The 27,004-nt window shown below is 52.1% G+C and overlaps 11 protein-coding genes across 11 annotated transcripts; 6 read left to right on the forward strand and 5 right to left on the reverse strand.

The window, feature by feature from the left end:
• Window positions 1-77: 77 nt before the first annotated feature.
• Window positions 78-3,630, reverse strand: CPAR01_15108 (uncharacterized protein; the record flags this gene model as incomplete). The annotated part of the gene is made up of 8 exons (XM_060499358.1): window positions 78-287; window positions 342-614; window positions 669-853; window positions 909-2,694; window positions 2,772-2,907; window positions 2,956-3,297; window positions 3,350-3,531; window positions 3,589-3,630. 8 exons carry the CDS (start codon window positions 3,628-3,630, stop codon window positions 78-80), a joined length of 3,156 nt encoding a protein of 1,051 aa, XP_060341790.1.
• A 1,132-nt stretch (window positions 3,631-4,762) lies between these two features.
• Window positions 4,763-7,034, forward strand: CPAR01_15109 (metallopeptidase family M24; the record flags this gene model as incomplete). The annotated part of the gene is made up of 4 exons (XM_060499359.1): window positions 4,763-5,009; window positions 5,094-6,183; window positions 6,285-6,546; window positions 6,609-7,034. The coding sequence occupies 4 exons, from the start codon at window positions 4,763-4,765 to the stop codon at window positions 7,032-7,034; spliced, it is 2,025 nt and encodes a 674-aa protein (XP_060341791.1).
• Window positions 7,035-7,045: 11 nt separating this feature from the next.
• Window positions 7,046-7,627, reverse strand: CPAR01_15110 (FUN14 family protein; the record flags this gene model as incomplete). Its single annotated transcript, XM_060499360.1, has 3 exons — window positions 7,046-7,195; window positions 7,274-7,353; window positions 7,405-7,627. The coding sequence occupies 3 exons, from the start codon at window positions 7,625-7,627 to the stop codon at window positions 7,046-7,048; spliced, it is 453 nt and encodes a 150-aa protein (XP_060341792.1).
• Window positions 7,628-8,584: 957 nt separating this feature from the next.
• Window positions 8,585-9,096, reverse strand: CPAR01_15111 (histone H3-like centromeric protein cse-4; the record flags this gene model as incomplete). The annotated part of the gene is made up of 3 exons (XM_060499361.1): window positions 8,585-8,800; window positions 8,857-8,981; window positions 9,033-9,096. The coding sequence occupies 3 exons, from the start codon at window positions 9,094-9,096 to the stop codon at window positions 8,585-8,587; spliced, it is 405 nt and encodes a 134-aa protein (XP_060341793.1).
• A 1,135-nt stretch (window positions 9,097-10,231) lies between these two features.
• On the forward strand, window positions 10,232-11,093 carry CPAR01_15112 (Der1-like family protein; the record flags this gene model as incomplete). Its single annotated transcript, XM_060499362.1, has 2 exons — window positions 10,232-10,411; window positions 10,536-11,093. 2 exons carry the CDS (start codon window positions 10,232-10,234, stop codon window positions 11,091-11,093), a joined length of 738 nt encoding a protein of 245 aa, XP_060341794.1.
• Window positions 11,094-11,948: 855 nt separating this feature from the next.
• On the forward strand, window positions 11,949-12,682 carry CPAR01_15113 (ARD/ARD' family protein; the record flags this gene model as incomplete). Its single annotated transcript, XM_060499363.1, has 4 exons — window positions 11,949-11,978; window positions 12,074-12,385; window positions 12,441-12,500; window positions 12,551-12,682. 4 exons carry the CDS (start codon window positions 11,949-11,951, stop codon window positions 12,680-12,682), a joined length of 534 nt encoding a protein of 177 aa, XP_060341795.1.
• A 1,098-nt stretch (window positions 12,683-13,780) lies between these two features.
• Window positions 13,781-14,898, forward strand: CPAR01_15114 (short-chain dehydrogenase; the record flags this gene model as incomplete). The annotated part of the gene is made up of 2 exons (XM_060499364.1): window positions 13,781-13,903; window positions 13,963-14,898. The coding sequence occupies 2 exons, from the start codon at window positions 13,781-13,783 to the stop codon at window positions 14,896-14,898; spliced, it is 1,059 nt and encodes a 352-aa protein (XP_060341796.1).
• A 660-nt stretch (window positions 14,899-15,558) lies between these two features.
• On the reverse strand, window positions 15,559-16,383 carry CPAR01_15115 (dephospho-CoA kinase; the record flags this gene model as incomplete). Its single annotated transcript, XM_060499365.1, has 1 exon — window positions 15,559-16,383. One exon carries the CDS (start codon window positions 16,381-16,383, stop codon window positions 15,559-15,561), a length of 825 nt encoding a protein of 274 aa, XP_060341797.1.
• Window positions 16,384-17,647: 1,264 nt separating this feature from the next.
• Window positions 17,648-18,986, forward strand: CPAR01_15116 (UDP-galactose transporter; the record flags this gene model as incomplete). Its single annotated transcript, XM_060499366.1, has 4 exons — window positions 17,648-17,896; window positions 17,960-18,050; window positions 18,103-18,483; window positions 18,553-18,986. 4 exons carry the CDS (start codon window positions 17,648-17,650, stop codon window positions 18,984-18,986), a joined length of 1,155 nt encoding a protein of 384 aa, XP_060341798.1.
• A 1,779-nt stretch (window positions 18,987-20,765) lies between these two features.
• CPAR01_15117 (MBOAT family protein) lies at window positions 20,766-22,730 on the forward strand (the record flags this gene model as incomplete). The annotated part of the gene is made up of 4 exons (XM_060499367.1): window positions 20,766-20,787; window positions 21,026-21,125; window positions 21,209-22,230; window positions 22,300-22,730. The coding sequence occupies 4 exons, from the start codon at window positions 20,766-20,768 to the stop codon at window positions 22,728-22,730; spliced, it is 1,575 nt and encodes a 524-aa protein (XP_060341799.1).
• Window positions 22,731-23,482: 752 nt separating this feature from the next.
• Window positions 23,483-26,594, reverse strand: CPAR01_15118 (uncharacterized protein; the record flags this gene model as incomplete). The annotated part of the gene is made up of 4 exons (XM_060499368.1): window positions 23,483-23,742; window positions 23,797-24,221; window positions 24,302-26,318; window positions 26,471-26,594. 4 exons carry the CDS (start codon window positions 26,592-26,594, stop codon window positions 23,483-23,485), a joined length of 2,826 nt encoding a protein of 941 aa, XP_060341800.1.
• Window positions 26,595-27,004: the final 410 nt, after the last annotated feature.

Here is a 27,004-nt window from a genome sequence, read left to right on the forward strand (position 1 = left end):
TCGTTATCTCAATGCCAGCTTGGCGAGGCGCCCCTTAACCTATCGTGGCGCTGGGACATTTGTAACACAATGTATCATTACTTCTCATTTCGCGAACCACAATGTTGTGCATCGTTAATGGGAGTCATTTCTGGGTGTAGGAGAAACGCCGGTGGGCTGTTGAGGCATTGCCTCTTGGATTCCAAGTTCTCGAACATGCTCTTCACGAGGCATAGGCGAAGTTTGAGCCTCGCGCAGCAAGCCAAAAATCTCGCACCACCTGATTGGTACCCCTCGCTCCACGAAGACTGTCAGAGATGGTCAGTGATACGTTCCCACACTCTCAACGAAGAAAGTCAAACCCACTTCATGATTTTCTTAAGAAAAACCGCTTTTTCATCGCCAGCTAGCTGCTGGCTTGGGAATGATGGGTCCGACAAAGCTTGCTCGAGCCAATTACGAGCTTTGGCTTGATTGCTGACCATCTTTTTCAGAGGCTCACTTAATCTGTCGAGTTCGCTCCTTGAGGCAGTTCCGCCGATGTTACGAACGATGGACTGGGCCAGCAATGGGCCTAACTGAGCTATCGCGTGATCTATCGTCGCATCTGCGGGCTTCAGAGCCATGAACGTGGCCTAGTGCTGGTCAGTACAATTGAGTGTCGTATGAATCTGAGTTGGCGAACAAACCCAGAAATCCGCAGCTGCAGCTTTGGGTAGTGGCTCGCGCCCATCTAGGATCCGCAAGGCGTAGATGAAGAAAAACTCCGTAAGAGGAAGGCAATCCGGTCGGAAAAGCGACGCAGGCTCCCGCGAGATCAAGCGGTTCGTAAATTCAATGCCGTTCTGCGCCAACTCTACATCATTATCTGGCTCTGTTACGTCAAAATCGTGAGCGTGGTCCTGGAATCGAAACTAATGCGATCCTACCTGGTTGTTGCTGTAGTAAAGTAATGACCCATCGGAGAAGTTTCGTCCTTACTTCATCCACATCACCGCTCTTCATACTTCTTAGTGAACTAAGGAAAGAACAAGCAGTGTTCACAAAGTAGCCAATTCGAGGTGTTTGAGGTGTCTGTTCAGTGAGGTAGTCGCATACCAGCCCTGGAGGGAAAACGAATGGGCCAGCGTCCGACTCGGAAAACCCCGATCGGAAAATGGTGCAAATGCTCTCGGAAATTTCGTCGCTCTGTGGGAACGCTCTCTGAAGCTGTACTATCATTGACATGATCCCAGACTGCAAATGGCCGAGTCTGGAGGAGCTGTCGGTCGCCGGGATATCCTTCTCACTGTCCAGGTCGAAAGGCACGTCGCCCGGAGCCTGTAGACCTTTACCAATGCCTATGAGGCATCTCAGAGCTTTCAAGGCCATGTGCAGGGGAAGTTCCGACGGATCGCCTAGCGTCGGGCAGCGATGAATGTCTGTTCCGCTGCCTGATGCGTCGCTCTGGAGTCTGGGCAAGGACAATAGATGCATTGACAAGCGAGCATCTTTCTGGACGAACGAGAGTAAGAAGTTAAGATGGTCGAACTTGGTGCTCTCATCTGGGACGGCTTGGATGACAGCGGCTATGGCTCCCATGATTCGCTCAACAGCCAGACAGTCCAGCTGACTTTGTGCGGCAATACCCTCATATTGACTGAGGAATGCGCTTGCCTCCGATGCCAGGATGGAGCGTGACGAGGAACAAAGCTGTAAAATGGATTTTGCGGCCGGCCCAGCTAGTAAGGGATCTGCAAGGACAGAGAAGAGCAAATTCAGTGCAGCTGGAAGGCTTTGGGTCTCGCGCTCAAAGTAATCGGAGTATCTTTCAATCAGGGATATACAGGTCTGGCGAGTGCGACCTGGCATAGACGAACCCGATGTCTGAAGAAGGTCGAATAGTGGTGAGGAGAAAACAGCTCTGAGGCTTTCGTCGCACCTGGCATCTCCAGTCACGCAATCGGCGAGGGATCCAAGACAGAACGCTGCAGCTTCAAGATCAGACGAAGAGTTTGGTGACAACGACTGAAGAGTCAGATTGGCGAAAGTTGAGATTAAGGGAGGTCCAGTCACGGTAAAGGTCGATTGAAGAAGGTCAGCAACATCCTTCCTTGCATCGCCAAAACCGGCGCGGTCAACCGAATCCCAATCAGCAAGAACACTGGCAGGTGGGTATGCAATTCGTTGCCACACAGTCGATATAGCTTCCAGAACGTGGGATGTAGCCGTAGAGACCCATTCCTTTGAGCCCTCTTCCTCCGAGTAAATGCAGTCTGTTAATGTCTCAACATAGGTGGACCAGAACTCGAGGGCCGGGACGAAAATCTTGTCCTCGCTGACAGGATATCCCTGGGCAGAGAGGAGCCCACGAAGATGTGCGACAAAACGCGATGAGCGGGCATCCACAGCGTGAATGAGATCCTCAACCTTGGAATCGCCAAGAGCGATCATGAGCTGCCCGAATTGAACGGAATCAAAGTCGAAGTCCCCTTGGACAAGACGCTGGTATCGCTCATGAGACCACTGGGTCTCGAAAAGAGAAAAGAGGGATTCGTAATGTTCATCTGTCAAGAAGCCCGAGTAGTTTGACAGAATTTCGGAGAGCAACTCCACGGCCACCTCGTACAATTCGTTATCGCACAAAGCTGTGATCGTAGGCTGAACCAGGGCCCGAAGAGCGTGGACAAGCTCGTCGTTGTGCGCTGAAACCCTCTGAGAGAACCAAACCCACGACTGGACGATGTGTGGTGAGCAACTTGTCCCTAAAGATGGGGCATTCACGCGATTGGATAAATGAGGTGACTGCCTACCTGTAGACAAGTTATGGTGTCTTTCTGTAAGCTGTGGCTCATTGAATCTGAAGATCCTCGGCGTGAAAATCCGTGAGACATGAGAGCCATAGCATCTGGAACATTGCGCGTGAGATTTTCATATAAACCCATGCTTCTGCGCCGTTAGTGAACAGACCAGGATCAGAAAGGCTGCAATGCTCACTGTTTTGCTGAGTTCATTTCCACTTTCGTTGCTTCGTCTATTAGTGCTCCTGAGAACCATAGTGCGGCCTGGACGTTTCGAGGCTGGAGTGTTTGCAGGACGCTCGATAAATCGATGGTGTCATCGACTCGGTCTTGGGGCAATGCTACACCTTCGGACAGAGAGAGACAGAGGTGACGGATGCAAAGCCCCCACTGGGTGGGAAAGCATAAGAAAAAGGTTACCAAAGCTGCGGATAGCTTCCTAACGACCATGGCTCCGGAGCCGTCGTCCAGAGACCTGACAAACCAGCCTATGAGATTTTGTAGCAATTCTGATGCATCTTCCTTTGACAGTGAGGAGCTAATCTCGATATTAGTGGCGGTGCTGGCCAAATTGAGAGGTGGTATACAACCTTTCGGTGTTAAGCTTGACAATCAGGGTGAGGGCACCGAAGAACTTGACCTTGTCGTCTGCATAGCCCAAGAGATCACGGGCGATCCACCAGCCGGAAGGGGATCTTTGCATGCGATGAAGCGTCTCTTGGATGCGCGCAATGGTCTCAGGAGGAGACGGTTCATAGAGAGCCAGTACTAACTGCGAGGTCACTGTCAGTATAGTCACTACCTTGCCGAGGGTGGGTACGAGACTTACGGCTTCTGCCTCTTGTATGGTAGATGGCAGCTGAGGTTCCATGTTTGCGAGGAAGGATGAAGCACTTAAATGTTTGTCGATTTTGTTCTCATGTTGACACTCAACTATCTCCTCAATGATGAAGATGTGCTTCGACGTGAAGAGGCAGGCGCAGGATGGATGGCGGCGTCAGAGCTTGGGACTATGGTTGAGCGTCACAATTTGAAGTTGAGGCTCTGGGTAAACATAAAATGCAGGCCGAGTGCCCAAAGTGAAGCGTAAGAAAGCTCGGAGAAGATGAGGGTGGGTCGGGTCGCCTGGAGGACCAAATGACACGAGCGACAAAGTAACCTGGTGAAGAACGGACAACGTCTTTTTCTATTGGAAGGGAAGATGAAAGAGAAAGACAGTGATACGAGGTGTCACGGATAGAAGAAGATTTAGTGTTTTAATTTCTACGGATAACCTGGCATTACCTGCGAACAAGTCACAATAATGACGCCTAAGTATCCAAAATAATCCCCTTCCATTGGCAAGAATGGCAGCTCATAGTCCGTTTATGCGATTAAGGCGACTAAAAGTCTTGGGAAGTAGACAACTGGTAGATAACTCTGTGCAAGACATATGTATTCACCTAAGGCATTCGACGGTAACCGACTTACTTACCTAATTAAGGTATATATGCACTTAACATGGTGCCTTGGTACCTGTCCATGCCACCCACGTGCCATCTCACCACGCCACATGCTCCAGCTGCCTATTACACAGGCCCCCGCTGTCTTAAGGTACCACACAGAAGGGCGGGCAGTAACGGAATCTGCCCCTCCCTCAGGTCTGAACATGAGCTGGTGCGGGGCACTACTCACTTTTGTGGAAGGAGAGCTGGTGTGCATTTGTATGTATCTGTCGTCCAGGCCCACACTATCAGGTAGCTAGGCAGGACTACCTACTGTACCCAGGCCTGACCTGAGCTGCAGCATTTTCCAAACGTGGAGTCGTCACAGTCAGCTCCTTCCATTACCTGCGTACGTGCCTACCTACCTTACTTGTCCCGACGCTGCCCGTGGAGTTAGTTGTCCCCGCGCAGGTCAAGCCACATCGGGTATCCCATTTACCTTTGCCTTAACCTCCGCTTCCCAGTGAAATTGACCACACGCGCCCACCGTCCTGGTCGTACCTCCAGCATTCCCTCCTCATGCTCAGGACCAGTCTTCGCCCTGCCCTTTGTCTTGTCTGCCGAACCAGCTATCGATTCCCTACAAGCAGCGTCAGCGTCTGGCCCCCGCCCGCTGCATCATCCGCCGGCTTTCATATATCTTCTCCTGGCCTTGGCCATCGAGCATTACACCAAATCCCAGCTCTAGATATGGAGCGAATTGACACAACCAGCCGCCTCTCAAGGCTCAGAGAGCTGATGAAGGAGCGCAAGGTCGACGTTTACGGTATGGACAAATTACTGCAAGCCAGTTTTCTGCCGGTTGCGTTGTTGTAGCGTCGTCACTGATTCCCTGTTCTTCTATGTGTAGTCATCCCCTCTGAAGACTCCCATGCCTCCGAATACATCGCTGGCTGCGATGCTCGCCGGGAATTTATCTCTGGTTTCAGTGGCTCTGCCGGCTGCGCTGTCGTAACCTTGGACAAGGCTGCGCTGGCTACCGACGGAAGATACTTCAACCAAGCTTCGAAGCAGCTTGATCAAAACTGGTTGCTCCTGAAACAAGGTCTCCAAGATGTTCCTACATGGCAAGAATGGTCTGCTGAACAGTCTACTGGTGGCAAGGTTGTCGGTGTTGACGCCAAACTCATCACAGGCTCCGTAGCCAAGAAACTCGCTGAAAAGGTCAAGAGATCTGGCGGTAGTGATCTGCTGCCTTTGGATGACAACTTGGTGGATCTTGTGTGGGCTGCTAATCGCCCGGCTCGCCCCAAGAACCCCGTCAAAGTGCTGCCCGAGAGGTTCAATGGCAAGGACGTCAAGAGCAAGCTCAAGGACTTACGCCAAGAGCTGGAAAAGAAGAACTCACCTGCCTTTGTTGTGTCAATGCTCGACGAGGTTGCCTGGCTCTTCAATCTCCGCGGCGACGACATTCCCTACAACCCCGTCTTCTTCTCATATGCAATCATTACTCCCGATTCAGCAACCCTTTATGTTGACGATACTAAGCTTGGAAAAGAGACTCAGGATTATCTTGCGGAGAATGACGTCGCTGTCAAGCCTTACGAAGCCATCTTCGATGCAATTGACGCTTTACGATCCGAGGTTAAATCGACCGAGTCAGCAACTGGAACTACATCTCAGAGGTTCATGATCTCCAACAAGGCATCTTGGGCATTGAAGCGCTCCCTGGGCGGAGACGGTCAAGTTGACGAGGTAAGAAGTCCTATCGGGGACTCTAAGGCTGTCAAGAATAAGAACGAGATGGCTGGTATGAGGGCTTGTCACATTCGTGATGGCGCTGCTTTGATCGAGTACTTTGCTTGGCTGGAAGACCAGCTTGTGGCCAAGAAAGTGAAGTTGGACGAAGTTGAGGCAGGCGACAAACTCGAACAACTGCGTGCAAAGCAGAAAGATTACGTTGGCTTGTCATTTGACACCATTTCATCGACTGGTGCGAAGTAAGTTTGGACTTCTCTTGCCTCTAGTGAACATATTCTACCTGGGCTATGGCGGCACCATGAGACACCAATCATCCCAACTCTTGCTGATATCTCTCTAGCGCCGCTGTGATTCACTATAAGCCGGAGCGAGGGGCATGCAGCACCATTGACCCCAATGCCATTTACCTGTGCGACTCTGGTGCGCAGTACCTCGACGGAACTACCGACACAACAAGGACTTTGCACTTCGGACAACCTACGGAAGCGGAGAAGCTCGCCTACACCTTGGTGCTTAAGGGGAACATTGCGCTGGACACTGCGATATTTCCCAAGGGCACAACTGGCTTTGCGCTTGACTGCTTGGCTCGCCAGCACCTATGGGTACGTATTAAATCGCAGCCTTGACCAGCAGAGATGGGTAACTAACACTGCTTGCGCCTCAGAGAGAGGGCCTCGACTACCGTCATGGAACTGGCCATGGTGTTGGGTCGTACCTCAACGTACATGAGGGCCCTATCGGTATCGGCACCAGAGTCCAGTTTGCCGAAGTCGCTCTTGCACCAGGCAACGTAGTGTCTATCGAGCCAGGATTCTACGAGGACGGGTCATATGGCATTCGGATCGAGAATGTCGCAATGGTAACCGAAGTCAAGACAAAGCATTCTTTTGGCGACAAGCCCTACTTGGGCTTCGAGCACGTCACTATGGTCCCATACTGCCAAAATTTGATTGACCCCAGTCTCTTGACAGTGGAAGAGAAAGCGTGGTTAAACAAGCACAATGCGGAAATCTTCCAGAAAACGAAGGATTATTTCCAGAATGACCCCTTGACCCTAGCGTGGCTGACACGGGAGACGCAACCTTTCTGAGGTTACCAGACCTAAAAGCGGACAAAGGCGGCGAGAGTAAAGGTAGCTGCGAAAGATAGCCGGAAAACAGCATTGTGGAAAGGCTTTGTCAGAATGGCCTTGTTTAGATGTTTCTTCAAGCCGAGAAGCTGGGGCAAGTCCAAGCCATATCGATGCGCAAGCTATGGAACGATTGTTAGCACCGAATTCAAATAACCATAACCCGACGAGTGAGTTCCCTGGGGAGCGGCAGCAAGTACGTAAATGGTGAACATGGCTAGGCCGGTAAGGAGAGCCAGAGTGTGAGATAGAAAGCCGACGAGAAGTCCAACTCCAAATCCTATACCAATATTAATAAGATATACCCGTTCGGGATATATAATTCTCATACCATAGATGCTACCGCGCGAAAGCTGTCTCATCGATTCTGGATTCAAGCTCCCAAATGAACGGCGATCTTGCGCGCGATTGGGCGATGCCGCGGTTGAGGTGAGATGAGAGCCAAAGTTCCCAGGCGTTTGTCGGTAGACAAGTGAGTAGGTGACGCAAAAGCCAGCGCCGACCGGCCAAGCCAGGCGCCGACCGGCAAATCTTGCTGAAAGGAGGCCGCTCATGGGAACGTTTCAGCTCAGATGGAAAGCGAAGTCAACCAACGTTGCTGCATGTGGTGGAGGAAGGTGGGAGAGACTATTTGAGAATAAGTTTGTAAACGAAGAGTCGTACCTTGGCACGCTCATTATGCACCTTTCTTATGTGCCCTTACGATCATTGATTTACCCTCCATTAGGTAAGGCACTACTAGTCTCATACTTTTGTTGCTCTTCTTTACATAAGCACCTAAGGCACGGTACATTCCATGACCTTGCGAATGAGGTACAGTTGAATACAGGCATTTTGGTCGGGCGACTTCCAACATGACAACCTCAGATACGCCCCTGACGTGCGTTATAAACGTGGCAGTCTGGAGCGTAGATTGCGGAAACGAGTTGAGGAACCAGGTATACCTGGCAAGCCTGGTGACCCGTACCGCCGATGCGCCATTAGCTACGTAACCTAGGCACCTTAGGAACCGTGAGTTGGAACCTAACTAAGCTTGGTATCGAGGTACTTGGAGACATGCCAAGCAACTTGATCACGCTGTTGCATGTGTTTCCACTGATGATTATGTCTGGTTGCTAATTCGAAGGACCTCGTTACTCGAGGGCGTCAAGGTTTGGTGCCTCAGTCCCTTGGTGTTTTCCTGTCCTCTGACGTAACCTTCCTTCACGTTACACCGCATGGCCATCCCAAAAGGTGTTGACATTCAAGTAACAAAGAAGCATCGCCAACGCCACGAACTCCCTACCCCCTATAAAATCTCAAGAAGAAACCGCCATCCCAGAAAGGGTATCCGCACAACCATGATATAACAGAAACAGAAGCCAGAGAAATTATACACCTCTTAGGGAGGATCCCGCGTGTTCGCAAATATAGCGAGCAACGCCCAGAGGGCGACCCCAGGTATTCACCAAGGCGGCTCGGTGATCGTCAGAAGCCCCATAGATCAATAGTCCTCGTTAACCTTGGTAACTTCAGCCGAGGCCACCCCATACGCCGCGAATGCGCCTTGCAAGCTGGATATCCTTTTGCATGATGGTCACCCTCTTAGCATGGATTGCACAGAGATTTGTATCTTCGAAAAGGTGAACCAAGAAAGCCTCGGCAGCTTCTTGCAGTGCTTGTATTGCTTGCGACTGCCATCGCATAGCTTCGCCTCGAGGCCTTACCGATTCGGCAATTTCGCGAACCTAGAGGGAACGGTTAGCCTGTCGTGTCCTAGAGTATTGACTGGGTCTGAACGTACTAGACGTGAGAAGGGAAGACGTCGCAGCAGAAGGTCGGTGCCATTTTGGTATCTCCGAATCTCCCTAAGAGCAACCGTCCCTGGTCTGTAGCGTCGCTTGCCTCGATTGGGGATCGGATCGCCAGCTGCTCCTCGTCAGCACCCGTCCTACACGACCGGGGAAGCATAATCTTTACGTTGGACATCGCTCTGTCGCGATTTGCGACGCACAACGTCTGACTGTCTCTTCTTCGGAGGCATGGCGATGGGTAGCGTTTTCCGAAGTCTGTTTTGCAGAGGTCTGCTCGGGGGATCCTTATTTTGACTAAAGGGGCAAAGTGGGTGTCCAAAGGAGGGCCGGACAAGTGCGATAGCCAAGACAAGGTTGCGAGAGTGAGGGCAGCGTAGGAAAGTCTCAATTGGGATTGCGACAGTAGGGACAGAATAATGAAGGTCAACTGAGCTTCATCTATTATGTTTGACGGATTAGAAGCCGGGACGAGATTGTAGCTCGGAGGTGATCATGGTGGTGTTGAAGGAACAACGAAAGTAATTGAGCTACTCTCCCATTCCGATAGGACCTGAACTGTAGTGCGCTACCAGCCCCGCGATTTTCAAGGGAAATCGATCGGGACGCGTTTCGCGTGTTTCTTAACGCGTGTTCTGGCTACGCCAGGCCACTTTACGCGTACTGCACCACTTGCTGTGCAGGGCTGTCTGTGTGAGTCGGCACTGTGAGGCTGATGCGGTCCCTTTCCATAGCTGTGGGTTTACTGGTGGCACGTGATGCGCAGAGTAATGTGATGTGGATATACAAGTACGCGAATAAGGTACCTTGTGGGAAGGAACGGCACCAGTTTACAAGGGACTGATTACTGTTGCTAAGTACTGGTTGCCAAGCTGTCCCCACTCCCCACTTCACCTCCAGCAGTAAATTGACCGGCATCAACCGTTCGTCAGCGCTCAAGGTGCCGACCGTGCCTACCTAGGGAATTCCTACCCGCTAGGTACCTACCTACGTTACTCAGAGGCCACCTCTCCAGACTTGTAACTTGACTACATGCAGTCGTGCTCCCGCCCTCTCTAACCTCAGTCACTTCCCAAGCTGGCGACGTATCTGACGATCTATTGCCGATTCAACTTCGTCCCTCCGTGTAGTCACGGCCAGTCGCTTGGTCTCTTCTATCGACAAGCATCGCAAACGTAGTGTTATCCGTCCTCCCCGACGCTTTTGCAACCCCTCAACCTAGCTACACGCTCAGACGACCAAGATACTTAGACGGCACTTCACGCCCTTCGATTTCCGCAAAGCTCCGGCACGGCAGGCAATGAGGGCAACTTCTTTGCCAACGAATCTTCGCCTCTGAAGCACTCTCATCCCAGTTCGTTACGCAGCATGGACCAGATGATGGGTGACGGGGGCCGATTCCCCCTTGAGACGTGGTTCTGGGAAATGCCCATTTGCACCAGATGGTGGACGACTGCTACCGTTCTGACTAGCGCTCTCGTACAATGTCAAATGGTCACTCCCTTTCAGTTGTTTTACAGCTTTCGCGCTGTCTTCGCCAAATCCCAGGTTCGCCTAATTCTTCCATTCTTCATTTATTGATATGTTGGCGATGATTGCAACCCCACCACAGTCTAGTTCTCTCCCCCGAAGACATTCGAACTATTGCTGATCACTCTGAATGTCCTCATAGTACTGGCGTCTTCTTACTACGTTCCTCTACTTCGGTCCATTCTCGCTCGATCTGCTATTCCATGTCTACTTCCTTCAGCGCTACGCGCGGTTACTCGAAGAGTCCTCTGGCCGCTCCCCAGCACACTTTTCCTGGTTGCTCGTTTATTCCATGGCGAGTCTTCTTCTCTTGTCGCCAATGGTCTCGATGCCGTTCTTGGGCCACCCACTCTCTTCAACTCTCGTTTATATTTGGTCGCGGCGTAACCCGGATACGAGATTGAGCTTTCTTGGACTGCTGGTCTTCACAGCCCCCTACCTACCGTGGGTTCTGATGGCCTTCAGTCTTATCCTCCATGGCTCTATTCCCAAGGATGAAATTATGGGCGTGGTGATCGGTCACATCTGGTACTTCTTTACTGATGTATACCCGCCTTTGCACAATGGGTCGCGTCCATTCGACCCTCCAAGCTGGTGGAGGAGGCTGTTTGAGAGACGTCAGGTGGAGGAAACAGCTGATGGCATCAACAATGAGATTGCCATTGCCGGAGGGCCAGAGCTTGCTGCTGACGTTCGATGATGGGACATGTTGGGCAAATCTATTGGGGACGAAACAGAAGATGGGAAAAGCTGGTGGGATTAACAACATTTGCATTGTTCTTGGCATTGGGGTATCAATATCGCCATTAAGCGGCATATGTCTTTGTACCCATGCATGATTTTCATCAACGAAGCACCTCAGGCTTGAATTCGCCGTAAGCATAGATACCTTAGAGCTGACTTCCACGCCCGACAGTTGTCCCAGGCGAAAGCACAGGTCAACGTAAGAATTTCATGTATTGTTATCCATGTTCTCTTTGCAACGTGTGTTTCCCATTCTAATGTGTCGTGATTCAAGATGCTTTGACTAGCATTGCTTTTTCCTCAAGTACCTTGAGATAGCCAATTCACATTTCGGGCGATGGTTCTGGCTCTGACTCTGGCCGTCTTGACTTCCACGCGCGGTCGCAAAGGAAGGCCGGGCTGCTGCCGCGCGCCGATGGTGGGTTCCAGCCGGAATGACCTACCTTATGGCAGCCCCGCCCACGTGCAACCTGACTTATCTATGTAGAGGTAAGGCCAGGTCCCTACGGATAAGGGACGGACAACGACACGCTTCATTTCCAGCACCTCTTCTGATGACCCCACCTGCTGAGCCAATTGCGTCATTTCAAATACAAAAAGTGAACCCGACCTCATTACCTACTGCCTCCAAAGCGCAATCGAAATAATACCAACTCAATACTGCTGCTAACCACAGAACCTTTTGATATTCTACTTTGCGGAATACTCTTGATACAAAATACGCACAGTGCCATCTATACAGGCATACAAAACCTCTGAGTCTCATTTACGCACAGCTCTCAGGCTTGCGATACATTACCCACTCACCAACATGAGGGCTTATTGGTATGACGGCCTTGATGTAAGTTGAGAAGAAGCCTTTCTTTAAAATGTCTAAAATGACCAAAGCTCGAGTCCTCGGTAGTAATCAATCACTGACTATCAACGACACCATAGGGTGACCAGCGCCTGGCACATGACTCTGGCAAGGAGGTTACCGTCGAAGATCTGAAGAAGCTTGGTGTCTTTTACCACCAAATCCCTAATCTGGATGGTGTCAACCAGCTGGCTTCGGACCGCGGCTATAGGAACCGAGACGAGATTGTTGTGTCGCCAGAGAAGATGGGCGAGATCTATGAGGAAAAGGTTAAATCTTTCTTCCACGAGCACTTGCACGAGGATGAGGAAATTCGTTATGTTCGTGACGGTCAAGGTTTCTTTGACGTCAGAAGCGCCGATGACGCTTGGGTTCGTATCCGTGTTGAGAAGGTAACATCGCCATGTTCGTCGGCAAATGGCGTTGCAACCAGCTGACCATTGGCAGGACGACTTAATTATCCTGCCTCCTGGCATCTACCACCGCTTCACAACCGACGAGTCTAACGTAAGCAGTGCATGTTTTCAGAGGTTATATAGTTTGCTAACAGTCCAAAGTACATCAAGGCAATGAGGCTCTTCAAGGATGAGCCCAAGTGGACCCCTTTGAACAGGACGAAGGACCTTGATGTGAACCCGCACAGGAAAGAATATGTTGAGCAATACCTTCAGAACGGCGTGTCAGCATGAACAACCAGCTAAGGACACGGTACATGGGGGAGAGTCTGTGGGCATGAGCGAAGCACGTGGATAAGATATCTAGTGGGAGTATGGAGATGATTCGTGCCACTTGCGGGATCCTTTGCACTCTAATCATGTTTCCGAGTACAGCAAGTCTCGTTACGAAGGCACCTCTTTGACTAATGTACGACTTGGCAGACAGGCGCTAGACTGGGTAATGCCTATGCTGACATCTCCATCTACTGCACAGCGCAAATATGACGAGATCTGACGAGATTTGTCCCTATTGTCTAATTCCTCCATCAAATGAAGACCGGCTTGCCAACCCCAAGATGCCAACGGTGAACGGCCGCTCACCCGTAAGAACAATCACTGCTCTGCTGGAACCAGTAGACAGCGGAGAATGGGAGTGGCTCATCCAGCACTACCTTCCTACCTACCTTGGCGGTCATGAGGAGGCGATGCGAGAATCATCCGACATTCATCCCGTGGCTGAGGGTCGTGAAACTTGGCATCAGAAGCCAATTTTATATGCATAGAGACATACCGTTATACGGTTACCCAGCCGCTCATGCATGTACCGGGATTAAGAAGGGGATATGGGGAAGTGGGGTACGGATATACCAGTTCTCATCTACCGAAATCACCGGGTTCATCCAGCAATCAGCACTGGTCACCTTGCGGCCTTCAACAACCACACCCTCATCGGTCTCGGTATCATTGGAGCAGGCAAAAGTACCTCGCCCGGGTAGGCCTTTCCCAAGGCCACCAATTCTTACCTCGACCTTCACCTCGTCTCACAGGTGGATGCACTGAGCAAGCTGAAATCTCGCATTCGATTTACGTTTCTTCTCCATACCTCGTCTTGCTCTATATTGATTTAATGGCTCGGATATCTTCACTTCCTAAAGCCACCGGCACTTTACCGTTCTCTTTTCTTCCATCTTACCATTAATAGTGCATCTAATAGCTCTCTTCTGTAACGAACGAGCTGCAACGATTGCCCCTCTGGAGACTGCTTCCATACCGACTGCCAAGAGGCCGCGAGCTTATCAGCAGAGCTACGTAGAGCTCGTAATACCACCCAGCGACTGTGAAACGAGCGCGATGGACGTGTGTAGCGAGAACAGCGCGACTCCCGCGGATGGACCGTCAAGAGTGAAGCTTCAACTCCCAGCTAGCTGTGATCCACCACAACTTGACGGCGAGAGGAAGCAGTTGGTCTGGGTTGTAAGTGATGGGACACCCTAATATTACTTTCTGACATTGACTGAGCACTTCCTGTGCAGGTATTTGGTGGAACCGGCCACATGGGTAGATCTCTTGTCAAGTCCGCCTTGTCCAAAGGAGATCTCGTCACTTCCGTGGGCCGTGTGTTCGAGACGACACCGGAGGAAATGGTAGCACAGCAGGACAATGAAAATTGTTTGGGGATGCTGTGTGACGTTCGAGCGAGAGACTCGGTGGCGCGGGTCATTGAACGGACCTTGGAGCGGTTCCAGCGATTTGATGTCGTAGCCAACTGTTCTGGCTATGGCGTAATTGGAGCATGTGAGGACCAGGATGAGCACGAAATCCGCAATCAGTTCGAGACGAACTTCATGGGCACTTTGAACATTATCCAAGCCAGCCTACCTTACTTTCGCCAACAGAACGGCGGCCGCTACCTGATTTTCAGCTCGACGTCAGGAGCTCTGGGCGTTCCAGGCCTCGGCCCCTATTGTGCTACCAAATACGCCGTCGAGGGACTCATAGAAGCTATGCTTTACGAGACAGACTCATTCAACGTCAAGGCAACACTCGTAGAGCCGGGGTTCGTCAGAAGGGACGAGCCAGATACCCTTGCAACGCCGTTACCAACCTGGGGTCATTTCCTCATCAAACCTGCGAGCGATGCCTACGCACAGGCAACATCACCAGCGTTGCATGCCAAAAGAATGGTTCAGTGGCTCGGTGACCGGCAGCCGACAAGCGCCGTCAAGTGTGCGGAGCTCGTCTGGCAACTAGCTCATTGCTCGTATCCCCCGCTGCGGCTCCTTCTGGGGAGCTATGCAATAGAGAGTATTCGTGATAGGCTGCGGTCCGTCACCGAAGAATTGGAGGATTGGAAACATCTAAATTTCCCCGCTCCGCCTGATGAAGGGGAGGGAAAGGAGGCGCAAGCAGATCAAGATGAAAGCATGGCCGACTCTGGGCAGGATGCGCCTGGCCAGGTAATTGCGTAGGAGTTGTGTACTGAGTCTGAGTGAATTTTGAGTTCTTCGTTTTTCTGTATCAACGGCAAAGATGCGAGTGGTGGGTGCTGTCTCTCGTAGACTCCAATGCGCAAAGAGTCCTCGGTGCTTCAAGCTTTGCCAGACATCGGGGACATTCTTCTACAAGAGAGCAGGGGAAACCCTTTGAAATGATGGAAAGCGAAAACGAATTACAGAAGAGAAGACTGCAAGACCAGACAGACGAGGCATCTGTTGAATGAAGCTGACGTTGGCAAAGTACCCGTCCGTACTTGCAGGTCCTTGAAGTTGTCCCCATGATACACGCGAGTCTCTTTCGCCTGCTTTGAAGAACCAGCGTTGGGGGTACTCTTGTCTCTGCCTACACGTCATCTTCGATTCTGCAGGGCGGCTGACGACGGGAGAGGGCCTTGGAAGTACGTATTGTTGCCAACATCTGGGAGCCTCGCCATTGGACGCCTCTGGGTGCCATCTTCTCACCCGTCTTATTCAGCAAGCAGTTGTGCTTTTAGACATGCCGCAGCGATGAAACGGGGCAATGAAGCTCGCATATGTGACCGAAAACCCATGAGACGCTTGCCTTCATTCAAGATCATGAGTGAGCCTGGTGATGAGGTCACCGGGAACTGTACTGTGTTGTTGAGGCTCAGCCTACAACTTTGCCTTCTCAATTCTTTCCTGCTCCGCCCATGCCTTATTGATGCGAACATTTTGCCAAAACCGCCAGGCCCCAAGGGCTGCCGCTGCTGGTGGACACGCCAGAAGCAGCCAACTCCACCATACTGGGCTGGAGGCCTGAACGTGACGGATAGCCTCGCCGATGTCTCTCTTCAAGTCTTCCTTGGAGCCATCATTCCATAGTACGACGCCCTTGCCCTCACCTCTGGCTTCACATCTCCGTGCCTTGAGCCTCACATCCGTCTGGCTGAGCACGCGGTTCTCGGCGTCTTCGCGGCTGAGATGAGGATCGCGGGCCATGAGACGCTGCATCTGTACCTCGGGGTCCTTGACAGCAACGACAAAAACGGTGCCACAGAGGCGGTCGAGGCTGCTTTCGAATAACAGGGGAACGTCGAGGAGAACAGCCCAGTGACCGGTGACATAGGCACGGAGAATGGCCTTGTACATCTCAGAGCGAACGGCGGGGTGAACAATGCCGTTGAGTACGGCACGGTCCTTTTTCAGCTCTTCCGTGTCGCCAAAGACGCGCTTGCCGAGGGCGGGTCGGTTGAGTGGTCGACCTTTGCCGTCGGGCCCGGCCTCGGGCATGGTCTCTGAGACCGGGACGAGGAGGTCCGGGGTTGTGGGGAGGAAATGCTTCACGATGGCGGCATATCCCTTTGATCCGGGTTCGACGACTTTCCTCGCGAGGACATCGGCGTCGATGAGGGGAATGGAGTAAGGGGGCTTGGAGAGGATGGAGGAAACGGTTGACTTGCCCGTTGCAATGGAGCCCGTAAGACCGATGAAGAGCATTGTGAGAGAATCCCCGTTTCAGGGCGTGATTTCGGGTTGGCCTCTTCTTCGGAAATTTAAATGCGAGCCCCGGCGACGAATACGATGGGTTCGATATCGGCGCCACGGTATTGAATTGGAAATGCGGGAGCTGGGACGGGAAGAGGGATGAAGTTCAGGTCGTTAATGGCAATAGTGGGGGTGGACTGATGATGGATCCGAGGTTATTTCGAGTCGAGTAAGAAGGAAAGCACAGGGCAGGTACATGAGCTTGGGGTACGACTACCCATGCGTCAGCCAATTGACATTCACTTTGCAGTTTCGGTGCCAAGCATAACTGAAAGAGAGCGCGATTGAAGGAACTTGGTACCTTGGCAACGCAATGAACTTTTGGCGACTTTGGTCATCAAATTATCTTGGCTTGCGCAGAAATCATACAATTCTTTCTTGACTGGACGAGAAAAACGCTGGCCTTCGTTCAGGTCGGTACACTGGCCCCTGGGGTTGAGATGACCTCGGGAGCTATCTCACGTACCTAGGCATATACGGATAGGTAGGCACCATCCCGAAAGACAGCGCCAGGGGCCAACCTTGCGGTCTTGCCTTATGTAATTCTGAAGAACAAGAAAAAAAGCAAAGGAAAAAAAACCCAGACAAAAAAAACTGGACAGGGTGAGGCAGCGTGACACTTTCCCTTACTGTGCCCTGCGGTCGAATTGGAATGGTGCACCCCTGGGTCTGCCAGGTGTCTAGTGGTCCCTTGCATTCATCCCTTCTTACCAAAGATACTTTCATGGCTCCTTGACTGGGCTGTCGCGGGCGGTATTTGGAGAGCTTACGTGCCCCGAGATTCTCCACCTGGCCTGTAGAAAGCACTAAGGCCATCCAATCTGAGGTGAAATTCCGTGACCCTTGATGGGTAGGCGCACGCGTGTTCCCCTGCGTTCCCGTCCCGTCCGTTCTAATTAATGCCCAAGAGCCTTTAACCCCCTTAACCTCCGTTTTCTTTCTTAACCCCAGATCTTCAACAACGCTTCCCCTAGAGCCAGATCACCGCGTCCGCAAACAACGAAGCGTGAAGGACCGCAGCTACGACTCGATCAACCCATCACTACCTTCTACCTCGTCGAAGTTGTGAGGCCGGTCATACACGACTCTCCCCGTTACCGAATCTCGGCGCATTCGCAAGCTCCACGGCTGCATCCTGCGCCAAACCTATTGAAGCCAGCTTGCTTCTACTGCCAATTTGATATACCGTCCAGACAGTTGTACACCGAGCGCCATCATGACGGACAAGAAGAACGAGGATTACGAGCTCCGCTCCTCCGAGTCATTTGGAGAGAAGGATGGCTTTCTGGCTCGGCCTCCCCCAAGGCCGCGTCCTACTCTTGGATCGCCAATCAGCAAGATTGACAACAGTCCCGGCGCTGCCATTCTCGCCTACTGCTTCTCTTCCATCAGCATGACCGTCGTCAACAAATACGTCGTTTCAGGCCAGTTCTGGAACCTCAACTTTCTTTACCTTGCTGTCCAGGTGCGTTCTATCCAAAGGCAAATCCCCAGTCGCGACTACCTCTAACTCAGCCCTCTTATCCAGTCCATCGTGTGCATCCTTACCATTATCGTGTGCAAGAACCTCGGAATGATTACGAACCTGGCGCCATTCGACACTGACAAGGCAAAGAAATGTTGGTCTCGTCTCACGTGATGCAGGCATCGGCCAAAGCTTACTATCTGCAGGGTTCCCTATCGCACTCCTCCTGGTTGGCATGATTTACACGGGCACCAAGGCCTTGCAATTTCTCTCTGTGCCGGTATACACCATCTTCAAGAACTTGACCATCATCGTCATCGCGTACGGCGAGGTTTTGTGGTTCGGCGGCAGTGTCAGCCCTCTTGCCCTTCTCTCGTTTGGCCTGATGGTCCTCAGCTCCGTTGTTGCCGCCTGGGCTGATGTCCAGCATGCTCTTGGAGGTGGGTCGCAGTCTGCCGAAGCCTCTGCCGCCGTTTCGACCTTGAACGCTGGGTACGCGTGGATGGGCATGAACGTTTGCTGCACTGCGGCCTATGTGCTGGGCATGCGCAAAGTTATCAAGAAGATGAACTTCAAGGACTGGGACAGTGGGTTACCCTGAACGTCCAGGCGTTCCCCACTAATTGGCAGAATTTACTGACGAGTGTGTTATAAAGCCATGTTCTACAACAACCTTTTGACGATTCCCGTCCTCATCGTTTGCACATTCCTTGCCGAGGACTGGTCCTCGGCAAACATCGAGAAGAACTTCCCCGTCGAGTCGCGCAACAGCCTGTTTGTCGGCATGATCTATTCGGGACTCTGCGCCATCTTCATCTCCTACTGCTCTGCATGGTGCATTCGTGTCACCTCGTCAACGACATACTCTGTGGTTGGCGCACTCAACAAGCTTCCCATTGCCATCAGTGGTCTGGTCTTTTTCGACGCCCCTGTCACATTTGGCAGTGTGTCGGCTATTGTTGTTGGCTTCATCAGCGGTATTGTCTACGCGTGGGCAAGAATCCGTCAGACGGAGGCTTCCAAGATGTCATTGCCGACGACACAACCTATGAGCGCGAGCTCGCAAAGCAATAGGGATGCGAACAAGTAATGGCTGCCAGTATGGAAAGGTTGCCGGAATAGAGGCAAGTTTTGGGCGTAGCTTATCCGCGTGAGAACCTTGTGTTGGTGGCACGCTGATGACGGCCGTCATCTATCCCATTTTGGACAGCCGTGCAGGAGTGATGGCCGAGGGCACAATAGCATGTGAACTCGGCCAGGTTCGGCTTCGCTCTGCTCTTGAGATCAGCATAGACAAGAAAACCTGTGCCGCGATGCATGCTTCAGCCTTTGAGGTGTGGGCGGAAGAGCGGAACAAGGAGAAGCACGAGATGACAAGATACGAAAAGGCGTGTTAGAATACTGCAGCATTTCGTTTGCTGACGAAATGAATGTGGAACGATAGTACAGTACTATGGACGATGTAGCAATGTTGTAATGCCATGACACTGATTCCGCGAGGGCCCTGACAACATTCCCGTTGTGAATTGGTCGGCAGGGGGGTGACATATCTGCGATCCATTTTAACGATTTGATTCAACAAGATGTGGCGGTGAGTTTGGTTGAGATGCTGAACATACCGAGGCGCCCCAATCGGTTGAAGAAAATTGCAACGCTGACATCGCCCCACGTACCCACGTCAAAGCTTAGAGGAGTGCAGCTTGCTTCGTGGGGTTTGAAGTAGTAAACGGTCCTCAAGAGAGAAACGCGAGCCATCAGCATGTGTTTGTCAGATGGCTTGACTACCTAGGTATCTTCCGCACCTAAGCTGCTAGGCTACTCTAAAGTAACTCGTTACGCAACTTCCCAATCTTAGGTGAGGGAGGAAGCAACGGTGGTTCTTGTTGAAAAGCTTGGAACTGATGCACGTTGGGCTCCCCTGTAGAACTGTATGAAGTAGAACATACCTGAGGTAGTTACCAGCCATCAGGACCCGTGACATCACACTCCACAGTATGTACGTTAGGGTGGGCAGCTGAGGCATGTGGCAGAGAGCATCCTGACACTCCTCCAAGCTTCCTCTAGCGTAGCCTCGGAAAGCCACTCAAGGCAAACTTAGAGTAGTGTAGATTTATTAAACTAATAATTTAAAGTTTTCTTTTTTTATTAATAATATACAAAGTATACGTATTACAACTCATTCTATGAGTTGAATATTTATAATTAAAAATAATTAAAAATACTTATAAATAAATAATATTTTCTTTGCTATTTTAAGAAATTCTTCTTAATTTTTAGAGAAAAAAAAAAGGATTAACGATGAACTAAAATTCCTCTCGCTTCACTCTTCTCTCTTTATGAAGTTTAAGGTTTCTTCTGGAGGAGGGGAGACAAGAAAATCCGTTCGCATCGTTTAGTTAGTGGGGGTTCCAGGGGATGCCTTTACCGTCCCCTCCCCCTTGCGATCTAAGAATGGCCCATCGCCAACAGGTCCACGTGCCATTTCAGCCGTCACACGAAACTGCTGTTCGATTTTTCTTCTTAGGACGATCCGCAATCATAGCTGTGTTGGCATAACCAGCTGTCTCTTGCCTGCTTTAGCTCCCGTCCCGCCATCCGAAGTTGGCACGCCGCCACATGATCCCAACATCCATCACCAAAGTCAAAAACCCTCATTCGACAATTCCCCAACTAATTGCTTATTTTCCCTCGGCGCAAACTCGATCTCTCCGAGCCTCCACCTCTCGGTGTTTCGCTTCTCCTCTAACTCATCTCCAAGGAGATATGGACTAAGCGTATCTTCATCGCCTTTTCCTATTGCAAGTTAGCCTTGCACTTTGTCGTCGTTTTCGGATCTATTCGATAAGTGGCAGCGGCAGTTCTAGCCAACATGTTGCCCTTCATTCATAAGCGTACGTAATATGCACCCTCGACTAACGACTTGTTCATTCTGCCTATGCCGGCTTCTTCCACTACTGGAGCCTCTCTTGCTAACGTTTGCTTGCCTCTGTAGCTTTCGAGCTTCTTGCTTCTCGCATCGGCGCATCTCCAGACGAACGTCGGTCCCTCCCATCAAGCTCGGCTACATAGCGAAGCTCTACGAACCCCCGTCCCTAATAGAGCACCAGCACTGACACCACGACTTCCTAGTCAAGCTCGTCTTTTCGTTCCTCATATCATATCCGTTAGCCGGCTTGCTCAAACGAGTTCCCGACTCCAGGCCTGACCTCAAAAACCTCTTCATAATAAGGTATGCTACCCAGCAGATACCCAAGCTGTTTTCTTTGTCTATTCCAACCGGTCTTGTGGCTGACGCTTCGACTCTTGGACTAGCACCTCTACTTTCTATCTGGTCGGGCTTTTCGATTTGTGGGATGGAGTACGCACCCTTGCTATCGCCTCTGCCGGCATCTACAGCATTGCGAAGTATATGCGTACCAGCCCATTCATGCCATGGGTCGGCTTCACATTTCTCATGGGCCACATGTCCATAAGTCACATCGCTCGTCAAGTGGCCAATAGCCCGTCTTCGGTCGATATCACTGGCGCCCAGATGGTGCTTTTGATGAAGCTTAGCGGTTTCTGCTGGAACGTCGCGGACGGTCAGCTCCCGGACGACCAGGTATCCGAGTACCAAAAAGAGAGAAGACTGATCGAGCTACCCAGTATCATGGACTATGCTGGATACGTACTCTTCTTTCCTTCGCTCTTCGCCGGACCTGCTTTTGACTACACCGACTATCGCAAATGGATAGACACTACAATGTTTGACCTTCCGGCCCAAGTCGACCCCTCAAAGAAGCCTCCTGTCAGGAAGAAGAGGAAGATCCCTCGCAGTGGGACACCTGCTACTTTGAAAGCGGCCAGTGGTCTGGGGTGGATTGCGCTTTTCATGATTCTCTCTGGTTACTACCCAATCACCTACTTAACGAGTCCTTCGTATATGGATCATGGGTTCTTCCACAGAGTATGGATTCTTCACATGGTCGGATTTACCGCTCGTTTGAAATACTATGGAGTTTGGTGCCTGACCGAGGGCGCTTGTATTTTGGCCGGCCTGGGCTATAATGGTGTTGATCCTGTCACCGGTAAAGTATCATGGAACAGGTTACAAAACATCAACCCCTGGGGCGTCGAGACAGCCCAGAACACGCGCGCCTACCTTGGCAACTGGAACATCAACACCAATAATTGGTTGAGGAACTACGTATACCTTCGGGTTACGCCTATTGGAAAAAAGCCAGGATTCCGTGCCAGCCTTCTCACATTCAGTACTAGTGCCCTCTGGCACGGCTTTTATCCTGGCTATTACATGAGCTTCATCCTAGCCAGCTTCATCCAAACTGTAGCCAAGAGTAAGTACACCTACGAGAGAGCTACTGTAGGCTTAGAAGAGTGCTTTGATCGACTAACATTTATGATAGACTATCGCCGCTACTTTCGCGCTTTTTTCCTCGACGCGGCCAGTGGTGCGCCTACTTCCAACAAGGTCTACTACGACGTCCTCTCGCTTTTCGTTACTCAAATCGGCATGTCCTTCGTTGTCACTCCATTCCTTGTTCTAGAGTTCTCCGGCTCGGTCCAGGTCTGGGCTCGTGTTTACTTCTATACCATTGTCGGCACTGCGCTTTCCATGGCCTTCTTTGCCTCTCCGGCAAAACAAATCCTTCGCAAGCAACTCGAGACACGTCAAGGCAAAGGCGGTGCCAAGCTGACCCGTACCTTGAGCCAAGACAGTCTTACAGGCCGGGAACCAGTCTTGGGCGTGTCGGCGGACCCTCAGCGAGAGATCGACGAGGCCATGGAGGAAATCAAAGCCGAAGTGGAAGCCAGACAAAGAAGCAAAGCTACTTGAAGATCGGGAAAGGGCGGCATCTTTGCAGACAATTGTTCCCGTCTTCATCCAGAGCGGCCTTTGTTCCTGCATACATGAAAACAGCGTTAATGGCCCTAGAGCCGTTGTCAAAGTCGCGAAATGGGCGAGGCGTTGGGTTGCAAGCTGCCCTACAAGGGCAGGTCATTAGACATTTCAGGCTATGCAGATCTAAAACTAAACCATTATAATATGATGTCTATATCCCACAATAGTAACGTGATGCCACTGTCTGGCTCAGTCGTCTCCAATCACCCAACACCAGTCCTAGCATGTTTGACTCCCGTGTAAAGCCAAGGGGGGTATCGTCAAGCAATCCAAGTCGCCCAACGAGAGAAAATCAGAAGGAAATGCCATCATGTTGTCATCAAGGGTATGGCCCAGTCTGGCCAGGTGTACAATTACAGCGAACTGCATGGCTAGCAACCGTCGTCGTTGTGCGGAGCCATTAGACTAGATGATAGAAATGGCCAGATGGTCGGCCGCCGAGAAAACTTGGTATGTGCATGTCTATATGAGAAAAAGAATAAATGATGTCGTAGATTCGTGAAGGGATTAAGTCGTTACCCCAATCGTGCTGCCGATGCGCTGGATTTCAACGGCCGATGATGCTTTTGGTGAATACTCGTTTGTTGCTGGGGCCGAAAGCTGTGTACCGCGGCGTGTTCGGGCACCATATCCCTTTATTTGAGGTGGTGCATACAATCAGAAAGGAGGCGGCATGGAGTAGGCAGCTACACCATTTGGCCCCAGCCTTGCTTTACGCCGACGACAACGAGAGCCGCAATGGCGCCAACGACTAGAAGACCAATGACGGACATGTACCGATTAAGAGCACGCCACCAACGGGCGCTTTGGAAAAGAGTCTCGTCAACCGCTGCAACTCGCCGAGGAAGGTCTCGTTCTTCGTCCAACAGGCTTGATCGTGGGTCGCGCTCGGCCATCTCAGCTTGAGGGTCCGGGGGTAGCGGAAGGAAGGCAGCAATCATCCATGCTGGCTCAGATTAGCCTTGTGTCAATACAGTGCCGTTGAGTAGGAGTGTCTCACCGAATGGGAAGATGAATCCCAGAGCGAAGAAAGCAACCTGCACGTTTCGCTTCCCCAGCATGCTCGTCTCGGCTGACCACGTCATAGAAGGTGGTTCCCAGATGCTGTGACGACCAGCCCTCTGATCACGCCGCAAGTGGGGTGACCAGATGCTGGATGTCTTCTTCCTTAACCCGCTGCGCATTCGGTTGTCTGTGAACGGTGCTTGGCTGATTTCCATGGAGCCGACATCTGACAGTGGCCGAGGGTTGGCAAGGTTTACCTCCCTAGGCCGTCGCCTGGGGCTATAGATGTTCATGGCAAGCTGTTCAACGCTGGGGGAACGGCTTTGGAATGAGCTTGGTGGCCGGCTATCGTTCGGATCTGACATAATTGAGTCTCCAGAGCTGGCAAGGAATCGACGTTCTCCGCTTCCGTAGTAGAATCTACAGGTAGGCGACTATGTTAGCTTGAGGTCCAATTACCGGTATCATAATGCTTCCTGCAGGACATCGGGTCGACTTACTTGGCCCAAGCGGGAATGGACGCCGAGTTCAGACTGTTCGCACGGGAGCTACTGGAGGAGTGAAGGTTCCGGTCTGACGAGGAACTCGAGAAGAAGCTTGAAAGGCCGGTCCGCGAAGGCCGTTGATGTAGCTGGTTCAGCTCTGCCAGACCGTCGCCATGTTCGTCTCGATCGCTGACCATGCGAAGCGTATTCCCTCTACTGTGTGTAGCTTGAGGGCGTTCCAGAGAGTCCGTGAAGGATCTTGAGTGAGAGAGTGAGCGCTCCTCATTTGCAGCTAGCGACGACGAAATGCTAAGCATCTGCCGGCTATGGCTGCTCAACGGTATGCTACCCCGTCTCCCAGGTACAGACCATGGGGACACGGAACGTGATGGAGGCTCGCTGTCCCCCTCACTCTCCGAAATCACGGTGGATAGTTGTGAGCTCCATTGGTGAGGATGAGTGGTCATATGGGATTCAGCAGGAACAGAAATGGGGGCGGGTTCCGTTGGCGCAGCTTGCGCGTCAGGCTGCCGACCTGGCTGGCTGGCCAGAACACGGGATCGATAGAACGCAGCAGGCGAGGCGAGGAAACTCTGGGCTGCTTCGAGAGTGAGCGAGCCGGAAATCGACTTCACCGACGCTGCACGACGCAAGGAATCCCTCGAACGCGACTTGTAGTATCCAAACCTTTCGTTGGTCCTCTTCTTCGCCTTGTAGGGTTTCAGCGGAGCCACCAAAAGGCTTTCCTGGGAATACTCGGGCCTGATACGGGAACGGCGGCTAGAGGCGACGGAAGATGGTGCTGGGGACGATGCGCCGAGCACAACGTAATTCTGTTCGCTATCGGCCGTTTTTGGAGGACTTCTCTCGGCAGAAGATGGTTCTGGAGGCGAAGACCGGCCAAGGACTACGTAGTTGGAGTGGCTCGAGGATGGCGGTTGCAACGACTCCTCCCGCTCGGGCGAAGAAGGTAAGCTGGAACTGAATACCTTGTAGTTTGTTGTATCGGAGGTCGTTGATGGCGCATGTAAAACGCTGTCGGTGTCGGTCGCTTGGGGAGAATTGGAGCCGTAGACTTTGTAGTTCGTCTTTTCTGAAGTCGTGGACGCAGTGACGGATGACTGAAAGGAGGTTTTGGGCTGCAAATCGTGGGGCTCGGAGGATTCAGACGAATCAGCAGCGATTGGCGCCTCTGGCAGCGGCGCGAGTCGAGAACCTGATGGGGATGACAGGTACGATGAGGCTGGATCGGATTCCGGGTAGAGTAGCGTCGACTTCTGCTTCTGCTTGAGATCGGGAGTGTTGGGAACCTTGCGTAGGCCACCAACCATTCGATAGTTCCAGGGAGACGACGAAGACCCGGCTGTGCTGGTAATAGAATCACCTGCTAATTGCGTGGTCGAGGATGCCGGGGTCAACGTGGAAGCGAAGCTTTGATCCGGGTAGGAAGTCACGGTTGAGCTGGGACGATTTTCACTGAAGGCGTCTGAAAGGCGCTCATGCGAGGCGGTAGTCGAAAGTGATAACCTTGGGGCGGTGCTAGAGGCGTGGTCTCCTTGGGTTCCGGCCCGCTGCCCCTGAGGCAATAGGGAGAAGGTCTTGCCATCGGCGTTGAGCGTAATGAGATTGCGACGGCGGGACAAGGGGCGCTTCGCTGAGGGTGTGACAGGCTCATTGTCGGCGCTGCGTTGGGTAGACCGGGATCGTGCATTAACGTGGGAAATATCGGTCTGATGTGGTGGAGTGGTAGGGACAGGGGTGGTGGGGGACGATTCGTCGCCGGGCAAAGAGTCGGATCGCAGTTTCGAGCCTGAAACACCGCTATCCTTGGCGCTCACCAATGGGAAGGTTGAGGAGGCTGGCGATAGCACTGAGGTTCGTGTGCTGGAAGAGTGAGACCGTCTGTGGGAGTAGCGATCGCTGGCGCGGCTGGCGGTGCGGTCGTCGGTCCATGAATAGCTGGTGTGATCGTAGCCTGATGGGTTGGGAGATAGCAGTGCGGTCGTCGATGTGGGGGTGCGTGATGACGAAGCTGAGGCGGTTGAGTCTCGATTTTTGTGGCTTGGACGAGGCGGGCTGTAGGGGACGATGCGGATGGCTAGGGAATTAGACTGGGAATTGGAGCGCTCATGCAACGGCCTCCGTTGGGACCGGGAAGGGCTGCCCCGAGAGGGGCTCCCAGACCCGGACCCGGAGCCGGACATGCTCCGTGAGGTGGATGCGGGAGGGAGGAGAAACCGGTGGCTTTCGCAGACAAGCGTAAGGGTCGAGGCGGGTAGTCTTTGTCGGCGTGGGTTATCCGAGCCATGGAGTGCGAGTGGCACCCAAGCTTAACGGGATAGGGCGGTTGCGGGAGCAGGCGGGGGCCGAGCGCAATGGAATTCTCGGAGCGGCTGACTCGAGACCAGCACAGCTGGGGGTGACGAAGGTGACGGACACCGATCCGGTCTGTGCTCTAGCTATCTCGAATTAAAGGTAGGATGAGAAACAATCACAGTTGGCTTTGATTGTGCGAATTCCGGCTCTCGAGGTCATGCAGCGCCGTGGAGAAGGGTGTGTGGAAGTAGTTGGCTGTTGTAGTTGTAGCTCTAGCTCGGGGCAGTCAGAATTCGTGGTGGTATTTCGAAAATTCCGAAGGGGATTCCGTCGAAATAGATTTGGTCGAGTACAAGACGTCCAATGTGGTCGTTAAGCTTGAGAGGTTCCGTGTTGCTTCGA

Source organism: Colletotrichum paranaense, assembly GCF_030867605.1.
Source record: "Colletotrichum paranaense strain IMI 384185 chromosome Unknown Scaffold_18.1, whole genome shotgun sequence".
Lineage (NCBI taxonomy): Eukaryota > Fungi > Ascomycota > Sordariomycetes > Glomerellales > Glomerellaceae > Colletotrichum > Colletotrichum paranaense.